The sequence below is a fragment of the Daucus carota genome, chromosome 2, assembly GCF_001625215.2.
Source record: "Daucus carota subsp. sativus chromosome 2, DH1 v3.0, whole genome shotgun sequence".
Taxonomy (NCBI): domain Eukaryota; kingdom Viridiplantae; phylum Streptophyta; class Magnoliopsida; order Apiales; family Apiaceae; genus Daucus; species Daucus carota.
In genome coordinates this window covers 33,824,351-33,848,232 of record NC_030382.2, presented here as the reverse complement: position 1 = coordinate 33,848,232, position 23,882 = coordinate 33,824,351, and the positions used below count along the sequence as shown (strand labels likewise).

General features: G+C 34.2%; 2 protein-coding genes across 9 annotated transcripts; both read right to left on the bottom strand.

The window, feature by feature from the left end:
* Nucleotides 1–1,370: 1,370 nt before the first annotated feature.
* On the bottom strand, nucleotides 1,371–7,767 carry LOC108209878 (DNA replication licensing factor MCM7). The gene is made up of 15 exons (XM_017381069.2): nucleotides 7,602–7,767; nucleotides 7,441–7,508; nucleotides 7,120–7,179; nucleotides 6,793–7,016; nucleotides 6,317–6,494; nucleotides 6,012–6,134; nucleotides 5,800–5,889; nucleotides 5,212–5,354; nucleotides 4,614–4,791; nucleotides 4,196–4,387; nucleotides 3,860–4,032; nucleotides 3,545–3,748; nucleotides 2,494–2,659; nucleotides 1,947–2,168; nucleotides 1,371–1,631 (listed from the first exon to the last, which is right to left on the bottom strand). The coding sequence occupies exons 1-15, from the start codon at nucleotides 7,636–7,638 to the stop codon at nucleotides 1,527–1,529; spliced, it is 2,163 nt and encodes a 720-aa protein (XP_017236558.1). The 5' UTR covers nucleotides 7,639–7,767; the 3' UTR covers nucleotides 1,371–1,526.
* A 3,790-nt stretch (nucleotides 7,768–11,557) lies between these two features.
* Nucleotides 11,558–23,205, bottom strand: LOC108208064 (uncharacterized). 8 transcript variants are annotated; one of them, XM_064087202.1, is made up of 10 exons: nucleotides 22,531–22,993; nucleotides 22,406–22,460; nucleotides 21,298–21,348; nucleotides 20,644–20,735; nucleotides 20,484–20,561; nucleotides 13,246–15,898; nucleotides 12,941–13,156; nucleotides 12,701–12,816; nucleotides 11,751–11,829; nucleotides 11,558–11,667 (listed from the first exon to the last, which is right to left on the bottom strand). In XM_064087202.1, exons 1-6 carry the CDS (start codon nucleotides 22,584–22,586, stop codon nucleotides 15,439–15,441), a joined length of 792 nt encoding a protein of 263 aa, XP_063943272.1. In that variant the 5' UTR covers nucleotides 22,587–22,993; the 3' UTR covers nucleotides 11,558–11,667; nucleotides 11,751–11,829; nucleotides 12,701–12,816; nucleotides 12,941–13,156; nucleotides 13,246–15,438. The 8 variants fall into 8 exon arrangements, with proteins under 8 accessions (XP_063943272.1, XP_017234031.1, XP_017234030.1 ...); XM_017378542.2 differs by having other exon boundaries at nucleotides 12,941–15,898; nucleotides 22,406–22,444; nucleotides 22,536–22,994; XM_017378541.2 differs by having other exon boundaries at nucleotides 12,941–15,898.
* Between the last annotated feature and the right edge of the window lie 677 nt (nucleotides 23,206–23,882).

The following is a 23,882-nucleotide window of genomic DNA, read 5'->3' as shown; positions in this document are numbered from 1 at the left end:
CTAAAAAAAATTCGTCGATAAATATAATTTAGTGTACTAAAAATGAATGTATTTTTGTTGGTATTCCATAAGATTCCAATGAATGGTATTTTGAGATACATGGAATATTTCAAAAAATATTTTCATTTTTATGCGTTGATGTCAGACTCATAAATATAGCACATATTTCCAATATGTTTAATAAATAATTCAAATTCGATAAGAATGTAAAGCGCTAAATGATACGGAGTATAGTTTTCTTGTATATATTATTTGGATTTGGGTTTCAAATGTTAGATATAGAGTTTATATTTTACTTTTTTTAAAAAAAATATAAACATCAAATGAAATATTATTATAAGATGATATTTCAGATCATATTTTCGAGATGTGAAATTTAAGACAATATTTTTTGAAATCATGATAAATAGGCCAAACATCCCGAGAGTAAAAATGCGAGCGATTTTAGAGAATGAATCACAATACTACAATATAGCGCCTAGGGGTGAACACGGGTCGGGTTGACCGGGTTGGTGACGAAAATTCAACCCAACCCAAATTAATCGGTTTTTTAATATTCGAACCCGTTAACCCTCAAAAATATTTTTAACCCAACCCTATTATTAATATGGCGGGTAGGGTCGGGTAGGGTCGGGTTTATTGGGTTTTCTTCCGTCAAAATTAAAACTCAAAAACTACAAAATATAAATTTTTAATGGTGCAAAACATATATTCTTAAATATTATATTAATAAATTCTTAAATCCTTAAATGCAGAAGCATCATTTATCCATGCCAAAATATATCAACCAGCGTCCAGTGTGCTAACATATCAACTACTCTACTTGTATATTACATGTGGCCTGCATTCTATGCTCACCTTTAGAACAGAAAAGAACTACAAAATAATATTTAAATCATCTCATGACCTTACAAAGGAATAAACTATCAACTATATTGATAATTGCTGTTAAATTCCGGTGAAAGCAGTAGCATCTAAATCAAAATGGTAAGCCCTTGACATAATTTGAGAAATTTGTTTTATTCTAGTATAATATTACCTCTAAGGCTCTACCATTCACTTGAATCATAATTAAACATGATAAAATAATATATAAATTTATTATCTTTAAACGGGTTAGGTGGGAGTTAATTATTTAAAAACCCTGAACGAACCCAATTTATTCGAGTTATAAAAAATTGAACTCAATTATTTATTCAATTTGAAACGGTTCGGTTTGGTCGGCCGAAATAAGGGGCGGGTCGGATCGGTTTTGCGGGTTAAACGGTTTTTTGTTCACCCTTAATAGCGCCTGCATCAAGCTTTTAAGTTATAGCTATCTCTGACAAGTTTTCCCCGGGTAAGAATTACCAATATAACAATCTTTCAGCTACAAAGACATAAATTCAATACAACTGCCAACAAAAACTGCCCGTCAAGAATTCTCGTCACGGAAGTCATTTAATCTTTTCTACATCGTGCAGTTTGTTTGATTCATAAACTAATTCTCAACGTTCAATGTCTGATAGTTTACAAATAATAACTCATCAAGCATCTATAAATCTGATATCAAAAGTGTTGGGATGTATTTGCCAAACATTGAGTGCTGCATATTCTTCTAAACATTCTTTCAGTTGAGCTTCACTGTATCCCTGTTCAGAAGAAAACATTACATATCATCAGGCTGCAGCTGCTATTGCAAGCAAAAATACCAACACAAAAAGAGCTTCACTAGCTCAAAAATGTATGAAAGCACAATAATACTATTTAGGGTAATATGGAATTGCATGTAAATATGTAATAGCATAAAGGCATCTAATATTATCTTTAGTATAACATCTTATGAATTTTCTGTTCCATGTTCAGGATAATGGTGTTGTTATAGATTAACTGCCGAGTTACCAAGTCTTTGATAACTTTAATCAAAAAAACAAAATTCCCATTCCCCAATTTAAGTGATTACAAACCTTTCTAGATATCCAATTGAGTGCATGGCCATAGCTCACATCCATCTTATTAGTCCTGGCAGCTTCATCTCTCAAGATCGAATATATATCAGAGATAGCATCCAGACCGGACTTTTGCCGATCATCTGAATACAAGGAGAATTTTGACATTTGCATCAATCGAAGTGCTTCATCCACATCACTCTGAGCAACAGTCTCGGAAAACCGAAGGCGTGCTAGTGCCTGTAATCAGAAAATAACATTTTGAGAACAAGTTTTCAGAAGGTTTGTTTGCAAAGAGTTAAACACTGGCAACCCTTATGCCTTCAAGGAGCCTTAAACCCTTAACCTCTTTTACCAAGGGAGAAGAATACATTGGACAGTTAGCCTTGACAACAACTTGTAAGAAAGAAGTATATCCAAGTTCTGAGGACATTGACTTTATCATCTTCAGGAAAAAAATATGCACGCCAATACATTCAAGTGAATGCATGTGAAACATACATGTTCAAGTGTGCTAGGTGACCAAAAAGTATACTAATTAGCTTTAATGAAGGAACAAACTTACAGCTGAAATACGGAGAATGCTGAGCAGTGTTCGGATGGTTGTGTAGGAATGTGGAGTATTAGATCTTGCTTCTTCTTGTCTAATGCTGGAATAGGCCGTAGCAATGTACTCCTCCAGCTCTCTTGGGACAGAAGGAGATACTTTCCGTGCAGCTGAGATATATGCCCTGTCATAAACAAGAAACAGATCCCAGTTAAAAAATGTTAATAAGATTAAGTAGGGCCATTGGTTTAGAGGGAAACAACAAAGGCCAGAGATAATAGCTAATCTGGTTTAAGTTAAAAACTATTTTCTGACTGCTCAATGGCATGTATAACCCCCTTAAACCAAGTATTTTTACAACCAAAATTGTTGAAACCTCAGAAGAAGAATGCAGCAGAATGTGCAATCACGTGAATTTTAAAGTTGGAAAATAAGGGGGTGTACAATCATTCCTAAGATGGCTCAAATCCACCTATCTATTCTATTTTCACTAGAAAGGACTTCATTTAATTTTATTTTTTACAATTGTGTGGTGGCAGATATGGTAGAGGAGTGTTCTGAGCAACTATTTAATCATGTCCTTTATTGTGACCTATTAATGTCCAAAATAGATCAACTGCCTTCGGTCTTTTGACATGTATGCCCTACATCCATCAGATCCAGTAATCAATACATTGTCACTGTAAGGTCAAGTCTATATGTATTTCAAGACTTGATCATGTTTTTTTATTTCAGGTAGAGCTATGGAATGTAATATAAGGACCAAGATTTGAAACACGTTACAATTTACTACTCCCTCCGTTTTTTAATATCTGCCTTTTAACTTTCTAGCACACATTTTAAGGTGCTTTGACCACATAGTTAGAAGTGTTATTTCCAAATTTTTTGTTGCGAATAAAAGTATTGATATTATATTTTTATTCGGAAAAAGAAAATTTTACAAATAATATTTTTAACTATAGACAAAGCACTTTAACATACATGCCAAAAAGTCAAAAGACAAATTTTTAAGAACAGTGGGAGTACAAAATAGCTTGCAATACAACGAAACATATATTGTACTACTCACCGAAGAAGAGAAGGTTCAAGTGGAGTGAACCCAAGAGCAGGAGATTCTTTATTTTGATGGACGTAGACCACATGTCTAGCCAATTCAAGATCAGTATCCATATCAGCACGATCTAAGATCAACCACATAAGATCAAACCTAGATAACAGGGCAGGAGGCAGGTTGATATTTTCAGCTGGCGTTCTCCGCATGTCATATCTTCCCCTACAACACAAAAGAAATATCCCATCTAAATATGGAAGAAAGCTCGCAAATCAATTTATGTTGCATTAAGATTACAACATTTTATTATCCCTAAAATCTAATAATTTTTACCAGGCAGGATTAGCAGCAGCGAGGACGGCAGTTCTTGCATTCAAGGATGTAGTAATCCCAGCCTTTGCAATGCTAACAGTCTGCTGCTCCATTACTTCATGTATTGCTGTTCGATCAGAATCGTCCATCTTGTCAAACTCATCAATAGCACAAATACCCATATCTGCTAATACCTAAAAAAACTGGTGGTTAATAATCTACTTAAACAAGCAATATTTTTTAGACTTGCAGTATTATAGGAAGCATACTGGACATCTTGCAATCAAGTACATAAGCATTAAAGCTAGCCTAGTTCAACAGAAGAAACAATTTGCAAGTAAAATAGGCTTTTCTTACCAACGCTCCTCCTTCCAAGACCATCTCATTTGTTACTGGATCCCTCTGAACAGCAGCTGTTAGACCAACTCCACTGCTTCCTTTTCCTGTAGTATATACACCCCTGGGAGCAACGTTTATAATGTGCTTAAGAAGCTGACTTTTTGCAACACCAGGGTCCCCCATTAAACAAATATGTAGATCTCCTCGTATCTGCAACAATGTAAGATAAAATGTTAACCAGGTATTAGACAATGAAACAAGGACAAAGAGAAAATATGTTTACTGAAAGTAAACGAATCATTTATAAAAATACGTACACCAGGATATAAAATATGACTGGAGGATAATTTTTCACTCTCTAAAATTGTTGTACTGTTGATAGACAACTTTTGTTCGAGTGAAAAGTCTAATAGGGTTAAAAATTTATCAGAAATACCTTCATCCCATCTTTCAGTGTTCTATGCGGAGCACCTACTAAGAGTAGAAGAAGAGCTTTTTTGATATCTTCATGCCCATATATTTCAGGTGCTAAAGAACGAGATAACTTATTATATATATCACCATCTTCAGCAAGACGTGCAATCTTTTCCTCTTCATCCCCTTCAAGTTCATAGCTGTTAACAAAAAGATATTTAAGTCTAGACCCTTCAAGGCATATTTCATACATAAGTGATAAGACGAGTAATAAGTATCTCCCTAAAACAAGAATCCCCATTTTGATTAAGACAATTAACATAGGCAATACTTTGTCATATACCGCAATATACGATTAAAATAGAACATTCTCCTGATATATCAGCTTCCAATTAAACCTAACCACTCCTCTTTAAAGCCCCACCCCCCCTATTTCTAAACTGAATAAACAAAACAATTTTCCATTATCCATAGACCATCGGCATGTCTGGTATATGCAACAGACATGAATATTCTAAAATCTTAACGCTGTTTTATTAGATTTTAGTTGATTTTTTGAAAAACCGAAATAATTTCATATTGAAGTGGCTTTTGGCCAATGAAAGAGGGGAATAGCTTACTCCTCATATTTTTTCTTGAAATGGGAGACAGACATAACCTCCAAGTATGTGTCTGCAACTAAACCTGCCCGCATTGCTTTAAATCCAGTGTAAGGTATAGGGAGAAAAATTCCTGATAACTCCACAACATCACCAGGTGCTACCTGAAAATTTTGAGAACATTTAGGATATAAATAAAATAGGTCTTTGAGAAAATACAAACAAAGTCCAGGCTGTAAAAGAGAGCCAAATTGAGTGGAGCTTTCTGCTACTGAGATTGAGCTTGAGCATTTTCTTAATACAGGCCTTTTTACCGCATCTAACAAAATTCTCTGATTGAGTTCGAGATGTTCGTGGACATTTTTTATTTTGGGTAAGATCACTTGCAAGAAATACTATACTCACGCACACAATTTTAATATGCCGAAATTTGCTGCACCATACTAACCACCCAACTTTCAGAGGGCACAGATAACGACCTGGTCTGACTACAGTGATTATGCATTCAATTTCATATTTCATATTTCAAATTTCTAAATGAACTTAGAGAACCGAGTTGAGCTGCTTATGGGACAAAACTTTTGTGCGTGGGCATAAACATAGCTATACCTTTCGTGTAAGTTCTCCTTTAAGATGAACGCTCATTGTTCTTGGGATGTGGCCCTTTGGGACATGCTCTGCCAACTCCTGCATCTTTGCCTGAAAAGACGTTAATATACAAGAAAAACATCAACACTTTTTGTTGAGCATCAACAAGACTATTATAATGTAACTTTAGAAACTGTGACCAAACAGTGTCAGCTGGCAGAGTAAGTTCTAACCTCCTGAAACTTCAAAAACTTTGATGCTCTGAGTTGGAGTATGAGATTTCCTTTCGCATTGTTTATGCGACATCTACTGGAAGGACACTCAAATAGTGGCATAAAGACTCGAGCAGTTACCTCCTACGCAACATAATGCTTGTTATTGGCAAGCTCTCAAAGAAAATTAAGACAATATAAAACCTACTAGTTAAAGGATGCACTGAGTTGCTCTACTCATTCATGTTTCATACTACAAACAAAGAAGTATGCCATTGTTTATGATATTTATACTGTCATTGTAGCATGACATTTACTATGAGTACCTGGTAGATTTCAAATCCACATTCTTCGCATGTATACACTGCCACCTGCATTAAGGGCTTGACATCTGAACAACGTGTTACGATACCAGCTAACTTTACAAGCTGCCCTATATTTGAAGCTTTCACCTCCCTGATTGTAAAAGGTTGCACCTTTGTAGAAGCTTTAATGTACACCTCACTGTTACGAAAACACTGAGCATTAGAGACATGATCACAATCCACTAAATGTCTTAAGATTGTCGTTTATGGTAAAATAAACAATAAAACCTGATTTCTCATAAAATATAAAAGCAGGTGGTCATTTTTGGATCTAAATGTATAATACATGATATCAACCACATTTTCTACAATATGTACTTGCACGAACTCTATTCAAATAATATTCTCATTTTTAATTAATGGGATTCTAAAGAGTAAAAAGACTTATTACACATTTAAATATGAATAAAAGCAGTGTGATTCCACTTGAATCTTACTAAAAGCGTTTAATTTCCGGAGGCATCCTCTGTTTAGAATCCACTTTTTCCGATCCATCAGGCTCTTCCTCAGTCCTTTGTGTCATTAAGATATCATGATCATCATCCGGAAAAGCTTCTGTTGGATCTGGCATCAGCCCATCAATAGCTTCTGCAAAAATACCAATATACCTCTTGGTATTCTCCGTCACTCGCCTAACAAATTCCTCATCCAAATCTTTGTACTAAATCACCACAACATAAACACACATCTTAAAAATCAACTACATATATAAACAGAAGCTACCTCATAAAAACTCAAACAAAATAAAAATAACATAAACTTACATTGAACAAGTCTTCAATATCGATTTCAATTGCTTTGGTCTTGCGGTTAGCAACATCTTGCTGAAATTATACATATACACAAAATTAGCAATCTAGGTCAGTGTGAATTGAGAATTTACGCACACTGACACATACATGTATAACTAGCAAAATTAGGTCAAAGTGAATCGAAAATAGAGAGAGACAGAGAGGGAGGGAGGGAGAGAGAGAGAGAGAGAGAGAGAGAGAGAGAGAGAGGGAGGGAGGGAGGGGAGAGAGAGAGAGAGAGCGGCAGGGCGAGCGGAGAGAGGGAGGGGAGGGAGGGGGAGAGAGAGGACTTACAAGGAGAGCAATGTATTTGGCGTCACCGTTGAGATCGGCGTAGTTGGAGAGAAAATCTTTTGCAATTTCTACAAAATCGATCCAAATGAATACTGAGAGGAATGCATATGATATACACAGGCAGAGACATGTATGTATATACAAGTAAAAAGACAGCGTACCGATGTCTTGAGTAAAATCGGCACGATTGGAATCCATTGCAACAGCAGCAGCAGCAAATTAAGATAGAGAAAGATGAGTGAGAAAGACGAGCGCTTTGTTTAGTTTGGGGTTAAAAGGAGACTTGTTTTGTGGATTGTACACTCTCTTCTTCGCCCTTTTTGGCGCCAAGTCCACATTATACCTATGGCGGGAAACTTGACGTTAGGGAAGCTATCCGGAGTCCCGGACCCGACCCGATAAAATGAATAATTTTTTTAAATTTTGGGAACTGTGATAAAAAGGAAAAAAAAATAAGCTGATGCATTTTACTATTTACTATTTTAACGTTAACCTATATTATTAAATTAAATAATTTAGTCATGTAAACTCCTTTGATCCTCAATTAATTGAGCTTCTTCACCATAATAATTTTATACTCTATCTGTTAAAAGCATATTTCAATGATTACTGTTTACTAAATTCACAATGATCAAGTTTTGGTTTATAAAGAAAAAGAGTTTAGGGTGGTCGTATAGATGATTTAAATGTATATATACCATATCTTTTCTAGGACAGAGGCCTTTCTTTGGCAGTTAGAAGCACATTTTGGTTTATAAAGAAAAAGAGTTTAGGGTGGTCGTATAGATAGAGGCCTTTCTTGATGGAATCTGTGAGCATTTTATTGATAGAATAGTTGTTTTGCATATAAAATTCTTTGTTTGTGTTAATTTGTTTTCACAAGAAAAAAAAGTTTAGTATAAATTATGAATATTTTAATACTTGTGTGTCTAACCAAAGTTCTTGCTTTGGTTAGACATTTTAATTTTTATTTGTCTATATTCTTTATTAGTTTAAAATATTCTTTTTGTTGAATAAGTTGTCATGCCTTGTGTTGAATATTCTTTTATTTGGTTTTTATAGGTTTCCCCCCACAATATATACTTTTTCTGCTTAAATTATTATTCTCATGTTTTCTCTTTGCTTATTTTTATTTTTAGGATCCTGGAAAGAGACTTATGGGTTTTCTTATTCAGACTTTAAAGTCTTATTATCTAAACGTCCGGAGATATCTTGCATATCTTTCGGTTAGATGATAAACTTTGATGGATGAAAGAAATCTCTGTTGCTGCTTATTGTATCTATGATACAACTCATCTACGAGAATGTAGACCCTGAAAAAAAAAAAAAAAAAAATTCACAATGATCTTGAGAGAAAATTGAGGTCTCGTAACTTGAGAAATAATAACGTGCAATCATAAACACATCGGTTTTTTATGTTTTTTAATTGATATATATTACTAGAATTTAAATATTGAAAATTATTACTCCCTCCGTCCCAAAATAGTTGTCACATTTGGTTTTGTGTTGGTCAAATTGACTAAATTTTGACTGAAATTTATTAATATTTTATCAATTGAAAAAATAAAATAAACATGTCATTGAAAATAACTTTTAATTTATTTTAAGATTTAATTTTCAGTTTTTTAAAATAACGAGTGATTGACTTATAATTTTTAGTCAAAACTTAGATAATTTAACCAACAAAAATAAAAATGTAACAACTATTTTGGGACAGAAGGAGTATATTTCTAGCTTGTATCATGATAGAAAGAGAAAATAAATATATAATATAAAATTATGCTAAGAAGAAGAAAGGGCCACCTCAACTGGATCATACATCAGAATGGAAAGTATGAAAATTGAATGAAGCGAAATTGAAAATGCAAGATTGGGATCAAAATTAAATATTAGAATAATTTGATAATGAGAATGAACAATATAAAAATTGGGAAGAATGAGATTGAAAACAAGATTACCATTTACCATACTGTTTGGATTTTATCAGAACAACATGATTTAAAACGAGATTATCATACTATTTGGATCTTATCGAAATGGGATTACAACATAATTTACAACCGAAACAGAAATCAGAATATTGTTTTTAAAAAAATTAAAAATATCTAGTATAATTTTAATAATATAAAACAACCAATTCTTTATTTTTCTATAAACATGAAATAATTCCAAAAACCATTATTTTATCATATTTTTGTGTGAAATAAAATTTTCATGTTTTGTTATCTTTATTTTTTTTATTTACATGAACAATGTAAATTTATAATTTACAAATTAGTGAATAAGGGGAAAAAAAAGAAAATATTACATACAAGAATATACTTCAATTATCCAATGCAAAAATAAATTTTCTAGTTACTTGGATAACTTTAAAACAAATCCTTAGAATCTCGCACGAAGTAAATTTCTCAACCTTTTACGTAGAATAAAAATTTTGAGCCTGCTGCAAACAACAACCTTACAATAACTTCAGGAAGTATTTATTTTTCTTAAAACGAGAATTTCCTTCACAAAAGGTGCAAAGGCATGTAATTGTAAGAACTACTCGACGGAAATTGCCCAGCAATGACCACCTGCGATGGAGATAATCTATCTTGACATATTCGTCACCAACAAAAGCCTTCCGCCATTGTCTGTCCAGAAGACTTTTGAACCTAATCGAGGTCATTGACCCATGTTCATGGAGAGCAGAATTCAACTTTTACCATGCAACATTTATACCTTCCTAACATTACTTTACCTCTTCTCCTCTCATGCCGGTCTGCTGAAAATCTATGATTACATACGATACAAGTGGACCCCGGAATTTTGGATGGAAGCTCCTAGCATTATTTTACATAGCGTTTGTCTAGTGTGTGCTCATGGACACATGCTAAGCACTAAATTATATATGTTTGGCTTATTTTGATTAGTGTGGTGGTTGTATATGCAGGGGGTCCACCATTATTAAGAAGTAGGAGCCAATCAAAATTAGCTAAACTTATAAATTTTGGTGCTTAGCATGTGCCCATGAGGCATGAGCACACCATAGAAAAACCGTTTTACATAAAACACAAAAAACTGAGGTTAACTTCCCTGTATATTGACTAGTGTATATAGTTTTGTATTCTCTGAATTTTAGGATTGCCTACTTTTACAACTCATTCTAGACTTCCCATAGATGCTAAAAAGCCTGATTCATTAATAACCATTTATGCACATGGGGAAATTGGATTCCCTGAGCTGTATTACAGAAGTTGCAGATCAAGATTGTTACAGAACCTAGAGCAGCTTCGACTATTTCTGAACTTTTCGACATGATCCAGAGGTAATGGTCAGCACTAATTTGCATTATCACAAATATGGCTATTAACTTTTTGTTTGGTCTCTGGTTATAAAACATGTATGTCATTTTTATAACATGGTTCTTATTTGGTCTTTTGCAGGCAACTTGAGGGGCAAAAAGTGGAACAGTTAAATATGGCAGAAACTTTCAATAGAAAATATTAAACTGAAATTTCTGGGCGTCTTGTGGGGATATTGAATCAAGAACACTAAAATCAAGAAAGTGAGGAGTTCAAAAGAGCATGGAGATATAAGCACATGGGACATGCAAATTGCAAATGAATGAGCAACAGAGATTTACCTCTGACTTCTGACATTGATTTTCTCCACTCATTTATAAATCCCCAAAGCAAGTTGATTTCTTAGTTTGTCACTCCCAAATGTGCCTTTACTACAAAATGCATATGCAAGATATGTGAGACCAGAAAAAGAGACCAATACTACAAAGCAAAAAGCATTTATGGTTATCGGGATAAACAGAGGCGTGATTCTGTTAAAAGATAGAGAGGTTGTTAAGCTAGGATGCAAAATTTAACATTTTCACTGCACATACTTATTTACTAGTGCAGACTGTTCAATTATTTGAGCTAATCGATCTGCAATATTTACATGTTATAAACAGTGATATGTGGTTTCTTAACGTAAAATGATAATCCCTGAGTGTGTGCTTCTGCGACAGAGAATGTAACTGGTTTAGCTGTTACCCTCCTTTTGCTCCTGTTCACTTACTGAACACATATTAAAGAGTCATTATATATTAATTATTATTATTTAGAATATCGAGAAAAATTGGTAAATCCAATGATGTAAGGATATACATACACAATATACAAGCATTAAACACATGCTTACCACTTGAAGTAAAAGATCTACAAACATATGAACTTCTTGAGGTTCTTTGCGCTGTAAATAAGCAAAATTATAATATGTAAAACTGATTTGCTTAGCCATATAATTTCTTAAAGACCAATGTCCATAGATTATACCCACGCCTTTAACCAATTTGGCACTGTAAACCTCTTCCTCAAAATAGCTGATATGTTCTTCATCCTCATTTCTTATATACTGTCAACAAAAACACACGATGAGTTGTTACAGAACCAAATATATTATATGTAGCAACAAATGCAGTTTTGTATATTATGAACTCAAGATATCGCCCAGTTTTGACAGATCTTAATAATATCACATATAAATTTCACTAAAGACTTCTACACTTCAGATGCCTGTGTTCCAAGTGCCAAATTAACAAAGGGATATTCATCATCGGTGTCACTAGTCTTGATAACTCCTGGTGATGGTCATTAAAAATTACTCATGTTTAATTCATGATAAGCTCTGGTTAATCAACAAATATATATCCGATATATATAGGCATATAGCAGATAAAGGATTTCTGAATTGTGTCTTCCTTTTATTAATGCAAGTAGCAACACAAGGACTGGTATTGCATATTAATCATTAAAAAGAAAAAGGAAGTTCCTAACAAACCATGCAGAGAAAAGACCATCACTGCTTCAAAGTTCAAAGTTGCATAATATATTAAACATTACTAACTGATCAACAAATTGTTAGTCCTATTCTGCAAATGATACATGACCTATAAGCACAGCCAAAAATCAATTAGGGATTACTATAAATATCTTTAACTAATATATTTTGATGCAGTCAAAAGTTGAATATATTGCAAGGTTGACAATAAGTAGTAATGTAGTATCAATTCCTTTAAACTGCAGCTAGTCTTACAGTGCATGAATTTACACGAAATTTTATTCATATAACCGTTCATTTTAAAGATTTATAGTTTCCCGCCAATTTCAGGGTACCATTCGAGATGTACTGAAAATGGTACACATTGACAGCCTTTCGATTATATTGAAATTGAGCAATATAAGCAAACTAGTAAACAGAAGAACAAAGGTTTTGGAATTCATACAAGGTGCAAGAACTCTTCACTCGCTGAATGGAAAGTATGACAACTTTCTTAGAAACAAAGACAGGTCCAGAAATATATCCTCTTGCACTGCTTTCAGAAAAAGAAACTGCCATCTCCTGAGGAGTTCACATTAAACTTTTTAGGTTCCTTGGACTCAGAAGAATAAGAACCGTAGTAAGCACATCTTAAACTACTCAGTGAGCTTTAGTCTATGAATATTTAGCTGGTGGGGGGACATACCTTCTTGAAAAAGATGCAGACATGTAAGGAAAGAAGTTGCCACCTTCTTGAATCTGAAGTTATATATGTGAAACGATAACAAGGTTGTATCACTTACAGAAGGTGAATCTTCACTGTCAAAAAACTATACAATTTGGCTAACTTTCATTTATCTCTTCTCAACCATATCTGATAATTTTCAAATGCCTTATCCAGCTCTCCCATCCTCCTGTGCTTCTTTATAATTATTTGAAAAGGGGCATGATCAAACACTAAACCAGAGTTGATCATCTTGTCAAACAAATTTTCTGCATTAATTACTTTACCTACTAAACAAAACCCTTTCAAAAGTTGGGTGTAAGTTATAATGTCAGGATGGCATCCTTTTTTCAGCATTTCATCATGAAGTAGGAGTCCAATATGAACATATCTGAGACGACAAGCAGCACCTATTAATATATTATAAGTAACTACATCAGGATAAACTCCATGAAAGATCATTTCTGTCGTCAAATTATGTGCTTCAACAAGTTTTCCTTCATGTGCTATTGCATTGATCAATCCATTGTAGGTAACTATGTTAGGAAAAATGCCATATGCCACCATTTGATCGCGAATACAAAAAGCTTGTTGCACATCCCCGTGTCTTCCATAACCATCAATCAAAGCATTCCATATATACATATCAGGTAAAACTGAATCCTCTAACACTAGGAAGCATGAGTGCGGGTGCGGGAGTGCGGGTGCGCGGTACGTGGATACGGGAATTCGTCAAATTCCAAAATATGGGGATACGGGTGCAAGGGGATACGGCAAATATTAAAATATTGAAAATATTATATATATAATATATATATATATATATATATATATAATAAATAAATATAATTTATAAAATTATCATAACAATTAAACCATTTATTTTTATATATTAAAATTGTGAATTCAGAAGTATAATTAGTTCCTAAAATTAATCATTAAAGGTAAATGAAAAATTAGGAAATGAATGTGGACATACCTCACTCCAGGTTCATTTAAAGTTACCAAAGTGTATACATACATATAAACACAGATCTGTTTTAGATAGACTATGGGGCCGTTTGGGTTAGCTTAAAAAAAGTGACTTCTGGCTTATAATAAAGAAGTAGAGTAGAAGTGAGAAGTAAATAAGTTAATAAAGTGTTTGGAAAAGAAGCAAAAGCTGTGAGAGAGAAGCTAGTATTCTCAGCTTCTTAAAAGTGCTTCTACTTTTTTACACAAATGGGTCAAGAAAAGCAGAAGCCAGAAGCAGCTCCGGCTTCTTTAAAACAAACACCCCCATCTCACCCCTTTTCTTCTGCCCTCTTCTGCCCCGTGGTCGTTCGCCAAACTTCATCTCTATGAGTCTGCAGTCATATACAACTACCATTCACGACTTGGGCATTCTTTCCGACAACCTCCAGAAGATTTCCGGCGATGACAACAATCCGATTGCACATAGTCGAGTACAGAGCAACACAGGTTTTGACTGATTGATTTTAGGTTTTTTTTTGAAAAAAAGTTGTTTTAAATTACGAATTGTGCCACTCCCGCACTCCCATCCCCGCACCCCCACGTATCCCCATCGTTGCCTCCACCGATACGCCACGTGGCGTATCCCGTACGCACTCCGCCGCACCCCCACGCACCCCCGCACTACGAAGTATCCGATACGCAGTTCTTCATTAAACTGAAGTATCCCTGCTTTCTAGCTCTAACATAAAATGAAGATACTCTTTAGCCAAATCTATATCACCATTGATACACAAACCTTGAATAAGCACTCTATCCGAAATAATGTTTGGAGGAACCCCCATTTTTGACATTACCCCGTGTATATAACAAGCCTCGGCAGTCTTTTTTTCCTTAATAAGAAGACTTGGGTGTTATATGTGAAAACATCAGGCATCAAACCTCTTTTGTACATTTCACTTACAAATCTATACGCGAGACTACAGTGCAAGCTCAAACCAGCTCCATGGATCATTACATTATATGTTACAACATCTATTTTTCTGTGCCCTTTAAATATCTCCTCTCAAATAGCGAGGGCACTAGATATATTTCCATTCTTGAAGTAACCATCCATAAGTATAGTTGAGGTGATCAAATTTGAAGTTTTACTTTCAGGCTTATCTTCTAGAATTTCTCCTAAGAGCAACTCCAATGCAATGCTATACTTGGTTCTATTGCTATATTATAGCATCAAAAGTAAAAAAATTCAACTCCAAAGGGGTGCTATATTTGGATGCATCCATGCATAGATGCATCCTTGGTTCTATATTTGAAACTAAGGATGGATCTATCCATGTTGCCACATCATCAATAACTAGAAATTGGTTGAGATATTTAATAAAATTTATAGAAGTTAGGTAAAAGTTAATGAGTTGGTTAAATTTGAAACTAGTTATAGAACTTAGCATTGGAGTGCAAGTTTTATTTTAGCACCAAAAAACACTTTTTGGTGCTATATTATAGCAATAGCAATAGATATATAGCATCTAGCATTGGACTTGCTCTAAGAGTTTTGTAGCCTCACCAAGTAAACCTTTATTGCATAGTGCATGTACAAGAATGTTACAAGTAACTCTATTTGGTCTTATAGCACAAGTATTCATGGTGGATGGAAGATCTAGAGCTTTATCCAAATCATTACTGGCACAATAACCTACCATTAGAGTGTTATAGGTAGCACAATTGGGAGAGGGACCTCTGCATATCATACCTATAATAATCCATTTCGCTGTCTCTAAGTCGCCACTTTTGCAAAACCCATTTACAAGGTAATTATGCGTAAGCACATCAGGAACTAAAAAATTCTGTAACATACTGTTTCGAAGCCATAAGGCCACTCCTAGCTTACTTTCCAAACACAAAGCTTTAATAATAGCCAGATGTTGAGAGTGATATGCTCCAAAATTACAGCCAGTAACTCCTAAGTGCGCCCATAATTTGTTTTCCCTACAAGAGCATGTAAACATATCAGATGGACTTGAGACACTTGACATAAAAAAAAAAAAAAAAAAATTCTTCTCACATACCACTTCCTCAATCTTACATCATATATCATAATTTCTATTTTGGGATGTCCTCATATACATATTGATTTAAAATTAATTGGCATTACATACTTCAACCAAAAATATCCAACAATACCATAGAACATGTTAATACACAAAATTTGTCCGGTATATCTGTGTGAAAGAAGTATATTATCACCTCTCTACCTTACTAACATAAGGCATTTCTTCGAATAAAATAAGTTTTGTGAGCAAAAAGACATTAAAATGTTTACGAGGTGAATTAATGAGAAACAACGATATGAAAAAATATTTATACATACATATATATATATATATATATGTATATAGTCAGATTATAAGAATGATAAACAAAAGATTACTGGAAGTTACTCATTCTTATACAGATGCAGAAACAATTACAAGAGAATAGAAATAAACTTACAAGCATTTTGCATCCTGCCTTTCTTTACACATGAAAGCTCATATATATAGAGCAAAACTGGATGGGAAAAGAACAGTTACTGATTACAGAGTAAAAGTAAAAACAAAAGTAATTTACTTGGGTAAAACAAAAAGTAAAAATGAGCATGTCAGTTGACTTTTCCTGTAGGTGAATAGTGCCTTGTCTAATAAATTTACTGTCGATGAATAGTGAATTTAATCTGGTTAGGCATACAGATCTTGTGCATCTTGAAGATCTGCACTAGCGTAAGGGTTTGATTCTGAATGCTGACTGGAATTGTAACTAGATTTTGAGGGATTTTCCCCTGAAGATTCTTTTAAGGCTTCTAGCTCTAGCTTGAATGGCCTTTAACAGAGAGTTTGATTCTGAAGTTGTTAACTTGTTAATTGCAAAAGCATCCAATGTAGATGAAGTCCCATCAGATACTTTCTTCTCTTGAATAATTGGCATGGTTTTGACTGGTATAGATGGGAATTCTTTCTGAACTTGACAGACTATTCTGTCTATATTGAATTTATCCCACCACTTGACATAATGGATTCTGGAAACACAGTTGTATCCATCATGATCGGTTATTGTTGCTCTGTGACTACCTTCCGTGTGAACTGTGTTGGTTGGTTCAACTAAGACATTTATCTGATATTGCCATTTGAAGATCCAAGGAACTTTATATTTACTAAAAAAATGAAGAGTTTCAAATTCGGAATAATCTGGATTTTTGTTAGTTCTAACTTTTTTGAAACAAATAATTTGTTTTAATAATACATCTGGAATTACTGATGATAATGGTCCAAAAGAATTCGTTTTGTAAACCCCCAGTTATTGATCCTTTTGTAAATACCTTATAACACAGTCCTAGCCAGTAAACCCCCAGTTATTGATCCTTTTGTAAATACCAGTAAACCCATTCTCCCATTTGTCCCTTTTGACATATGTGGAAAAGCAGTTTCTGAATATACTCAATGTCATGAGGAAAATTTATTTCTCATAGAACACTTTATGAAACCCTGTAACAACCCCAGTAAATTGGCTGCCCAGTTTTTCCCCTTGGATGGCATTTCATCCCTTCAGCATTATACAAATCTTTGTCATATTACAAAGAAGTTCTATTCCAAACAAATTCGGTATCCATTAAACTTATCCTAGATAGAAGAGACGAATCCAAAGTCTTATACCATTCTATCTACATTAAACAAATAATCTCCTAAGACAAATGGCACAATCATCCATCTGATCTTCAGTTACTACCTATCAGTGCTAACCATTTTTGTTATTATGATTACATGGATGCTTGGAATATTATATTCCTATATCATAATGAATCATTCAGTCACTCATGGTTTGTCCAATTAATCATAACTTCAAGAGTTCAATTCCTCTATGGTTCATTGATTGGTGGAATTCTTTTGAACCACTATCATCAGTAATTCCAGATGTATTATTAAAAAAAATTGATTATTTCAAAAAAGTAAGAACTAACAAAAATCCAGACTATTTGGGATTTGAAACTCTTCATTTTTTCAGTAAATATAAAGTTCCTTGGATCTTCAAATGGCAATATCAGATGAATGTCTTAGTTGAACAAACCAACACAGTTCACACGGAAGGTAGTCACAGAGCAACAATAACCGATCATGATGGATACAGTTGTGTTTCCAGAATCCATTATGTCAAGTGGTGGGATAAATTCAATATAGACAGAATAACCAGTCAAGTTCAGAAAGAATTCCCATCTGTACCAGTCAAAACCATGCCAATTATTCAAGAGAAGAAAGTATCTGATGGGATTTCATCTACAATGGATGCTTCTGCAATTAACAAGTTAACAACTTCTGAATTAAACTCTCTGTTAAAGGCCATTCAAGCTAGAGCTGGAAGCCTTAAAAAAGAATCTTCAGGAGAAAATCCCTCAGAATCTAGTTACAAGTCCAGTCAGCATTCACAATCAAACCCTTACGCCAGTGCAGATCTTCAAGATGCACAAGATCCTTATGCCTAACAAGAATAAATTCACTATTCATCGATAGTAAATTTATTAAACAAGGCACTATTCACTTACTGGAAAAGTCAACTGACATATTCACTTTTACTTTTTGTTTTACCCAAGTAAATTACTTTTACTTTTGTTTTTACTTTTACTCTGTAATCAGTAACTGTTCTTTTCCCATCCAATTTTGCTCTATATATATGAGCTTTCATTTGTAAAGAAAGGCTGGATGCAAACTGCTTGTAAGTTTATTTCTTTTCTATTCTCCGTATTCACTTGTAATTGTTTCTGCATCTTTATAAGAATGATTAACTTCCAGTACTCTTTTGTTTATCATTATTAGCAATCTGCTAAGTCCGCCTCATTGGTCGGCATATCGCATATAAGTCCGCCTCATTGGTCGGCATATGTATATAATATATTTGTTGTTTGGTAATCTGTATCTGTCTGACTATCTTTTGAACATATATCTTCATGCATTTCATCTATTAAAAATACATTGCTTCCGCCCTTTTTGGTATGAAGATATATGTTCAAAGATGTAGAGTTGTGATTCATAATTACTGTAATCTACCACATTGATCAAACATGGATATTTTATAATAAAGGCTATAAAAAACTTGAATAATTTCTTTTCCAACCGAGAGTATATTTCAGACGTTTATCTTGCTGTGGTCTATGTTACTCAGACTCGAGTACGGAATATCGGACACGACACATATCCGAGCATCGGAGTTGAAAACTTTGAAAATTGGAGACACAGGGACACTGTCCCGTTTTTGGACACGGGTACGTGGACACATCAGAGTATAATAATAAACAAGCATGGCAAGTTAGACATCTTATAACAATAAAACTCAAATTAGACATGATTTTGTAGGGAATTTTGCAAATTAGGCGTCTACTGTACTTTAATCCCATTCTCGCTTCTTTCTTGCCTCTCACATGTTTCTTTTAAATTGTAAGTTTAACTCATATTTGAGTTCTAAAATTGATGTAAAGGAATGAGATGGGGTCAGGCATGAAACAGTCACTTCTTTTTTCATGAAGCATATTTGGATTCAAAGACCAAGACAATACCATGGTGCCTTCTTATATTACGCCGATATCAAAGATTGTGGTCAAGGGATTCAATTAACTATTGAAGTAGTGCTGCAAAGTAATTCTTGGTTCATGGTTACTTAGTGGACAAGTTTTTGAAAAATGGGAGAAGATATATAACGAGAAATTATATATTATAACTGAGAGATAGGCTTGATAGTAATTGTTTGAGTAGAGTAATTATGTTAATAGTGGATTGTTAAATATATTCTAGGTTTACTCTAATAGAGTAGAAGTATGTCTTTCTTTTGTTAGTATTTTATATAATGTTGGTTAGGAAGTATACATAAACTATCACTTTTCTTATTAACAATCTACTTGTTTACCAAGTTCTAGGACATCTATATTATACATTAATCATAATAAGTTTTCGCTATTCTATAGACTTAAATTACTTTTAATGAGTATTAAAACTTAGTATTTACTTGTGTGTTTCTTCAGCTGATTCATGTGTTAATTTTAATCCATTATCTTATGACCTATCCTTTCTTGACGCTGCCCTAAATTAGAAGGCAATTATGAACTGTCCACTTATTAGTCCGAAAGTAATGAGTATATTTAGTTATTACGAACTGCAAAGGTAGAACATCTTTAAATTAAAAACTTACAAGATAAAATTAAAAAAAATTGGCAGGTGAGACCATGGACAGTTTATTAGCGGAATGTAAAAATAGTTCAAGTAAATGAAATAAAAATCTGCAATTTCGGAAAAGACTTTCATATATATATATATATATATATATATATATGTGTTTGTGTTTGTGTGTGTGTGTGTGTGTATCAAAGCATATCGCAGAAAAAAAAAATTAAATAATAGATGCATACAATGACAAAATCCATCAAACCTCCCTCTTGCTTGTTCAGTATACAATGAAACACATGAGAAACATATTTTTAATTTCTTTCAAAATAAAATTTACGAGATAGAGAGGAAGGTAAAATTGTGATTGGGAAAGATATATTAAGTCTTACTCTATATAGGCCATTGGTGCAGCATCACCAATTCGTATTCTAGTACGAAGCATTCTTGTGTATCCACCTGCTCTATCTCTGCAACACAGGATTTCACATGTGCATTACAATCATTAAAATAGGCCAAAGTCTGAACAAGAAACAAGGTAGAGCAATATACTTGTATCGATAAGCCAACTCTGTAAATAGCTTGTGAATGACATCATTCCCTCGAACAAAAGCACCAGCACGTCTTGCACCACAGAGAGTGCCCTGTAATAGTATATTTCTTAAAAAAAGGATAGTGTATTTAACCAAGCAACAATAGATCATAACATCAAACAACTTGCAAAGATCTCAATAGACTTAGCCAGTCTTCCCCTTAAGCAGCAAATAAAACATACAAATGTGTACCAAAAATGCCAGGTATAGCCAGTCGGACACAAATAGTAGTATTCCGAAAGTTTTACATGTTTTATGGCATCATGCGCGACCAACAAGGTATGTAAAGGAAGTTGATTGAACAGCCTTTACAGGAAAAGTTCACAATTGGTAATGTAGTTGTGGTAGATTAGTCTTGTCAAGAAGATGGATGGGGCATATTTGTCACATATTTGCGATTTACAAAGCTTGTGCAGAAATAAAACTAAACATTTCCACTAATATGTTATGTGTGTGTGTGTGTGTGTGTGGCTATATCACCTAAACCGCCAGTGCTCTTAAACCCATCACAGCCCGTGTCAATTGAGACATGTAAAAGCTATCAGAAGGACCATATTGTCGAATATAGTAGTATGCGACAAGTAAAGAATACAGAGCATTAGGTACAACTCACCTCCTTTCCGAGCTGTACCATATTGTCAGCTAGTCGATGAAATTCTTTTGCCTACAAGATTGAGATTTGCAAGTAGAAAGCACTAATATTAGTTTATATTTTACAGGGCAAGGAGTGAAGCATCACTGGGGGCATGGCTGAAGTCAATTATGCACTGAAACAAACAATATAATTAATACAAACTAAATACATCCAATATAAAATAGTAAACTCGCTAAATTGTGTATGTGCGCGTGCGTGCGATGTTAGACAGTAGGGCCAACACCTCTCAATTCATCGTGACCTCACCACCATTCTTTAGAGACCAGCTGTAGGAGTTGATTCCTCCTGTGAAAGTGTATATATGTCATAGTTTTTGGGCTGAATTTCTTCATAATTTTATGGTCAACTTACACAGGAGACAGAGCATCTAGATACAGGGGCTTTCAAGGGTGTGTAGATCCCTTTTTCAATCTTTGATAAGAGTCGTTTGGCTCAATTATGACCTTTTTTAATCTCTGCTCGGATCCTTCCTTCCCAATTGTATACCATAAAACAATTTTAGGGTAAATTATGAGAGCGTCCAAAATTTCTCAGCCCTGTCTAACCATATTATAAAATTAGCAATCTCTAGAGATTCATCCCGACTTCGCATCGATTCTATCATATGAGAAATACTATGTCCCATTCTGATAAGCTCCGTCGAACCCTCTACCAATCCCTCAAAATCAACTAGAATATCCTCACAATAAGAAGGGGTTGAAGACCTAATTGGAATAAACCATATACTCTAACATAACTAATGCGCAGTACAGTTCATCTTCAGGACAAAACACAACAAACGTTAACTATACTTCCCTAGTCCGCAGGTGCCAGCGTTTCAGACTCGACAAAATTCATTCTTCCAATCATTTACATTGTATATACCGGGGAGCTAAGATCCACATTAAGCATAATTAACAAAAAAAAATAATCACATTCAAGCCAGTCTATTCATAAAACCCCTCGATCCAGACGCCTACTCTCGCATCTCCCATAGAAATCAGTACCATACAACATAAATAAAAAACAGAAATAAACAAAGCATTACAAATATATCATATACAGACATGAAGTGAAAGAAAGATACCTTAGCTACAGTAGTTTCGATACGCTCATGCTTAGCAAGCTGTGAAACCATTGTTCTGTAAAAAATGAAACCCTCAATCAAAGGTACACACACACAATTATATAAAGATGGATAAGAATATAAACCTGACCATAGACATGCGATGACACGTAGCTCGATTGAGCTTCCTCAACTTAGTCATTGGGATTCAAGCTTATTTGGTATTCAAAATCATAAACCCTATGGATGTGTAAATTAAACGTATTTTTCAAGCTCAACAGTTTCATTGAGAAAAGGTCCGGAAGTCGCTATTCCAGATCAAATGGGGCTCAGTGTCATTTTCTGTACAAAAGGCCCCAACGGTCGATTCAAAGAAAAAAGGCCCCAAATAATGTTTTGATTTTCCTGAGTAAGACACGACTTAAAATCGCGTTTTCAGTTTAAAACACGATTTGAAGTTGCGTTTTAAACTGAAAACACGATTTGAAGTTACGTTTTGAACCGAAACACGATTTGAAGCTGCGTTTTAAGCTGAAAACACGACTTCAAGTTGTGTTTTTTTAACACAACATGAAGTTGCGTTTTGAAGTGACGATTGAGGTCATTTTTCCAAAAAATGACAATAGAGGCCTTTTGCTGCAAAAATGTGACACTTGGGGCCAACACCCCCAGTCTCTTGGTATAGTCTCTTCGTTTGCTTCAAATATAACATAAAATATTGAGTTCTTGACAAGCTAATACATTATTAGGAGCGAAAACTCCAATAATATTCTTTATACTCACTCCTAACATTATTATATTTTATTATTAATTAAAGTCCACTTTGACAAAAACTAAATTTCAAATGGGCGAGTGAATATTGTATTATAAAATACAAGTTACTCCCTCCGTCCCACCCATTTCTTATCGAATGGGTTGGGCACGGAGGTTAAGAAATATGAATAAAGTAGTGGAAAAGAGAATGAAAAGTGGGTGAAGTGGTGGGACCCATTGATTTTTAATGTATAAAAAGAAGATAGTGGGGTAAAAGTAGTGTGAAAAGGAAAGAAAAATGGAGAAGTGGTGGGACCCATTGACTATTTTTGGTAAGTTTTGAAATGTAAAGAATTGGATGGGACACCCCAAGAAGGAAAGTGTAAAGAAATGGAAGGGGCGGAGGGAGTAAGAGTCATGTAATATTCCCTCCGTCCCCCTCAATTGTTTACATTGGAGGGGGACACGGAGACCAAGACAATGTATGAAAAATGAGTAAAGTTAGATGAAAAGTGGGTAAAGTGGTGGGATCTACCAATATTTAATAATAGATTTGAGATAGTGGAAGAAAGCAGTGGATGTAATAGTAGTTTTTATTGTTAAATATGAGATAGTAGGGGAAGATAGCGAGTGTAATGATGAGAAAAACTTATTATTTATAGTAACGTAAAAAAATGAGAGGGACATCCCAAAATAGTAACCGTAAAGAAGTAAAGAAATGACAGAGAGCAGCTCTTAAAAGAAA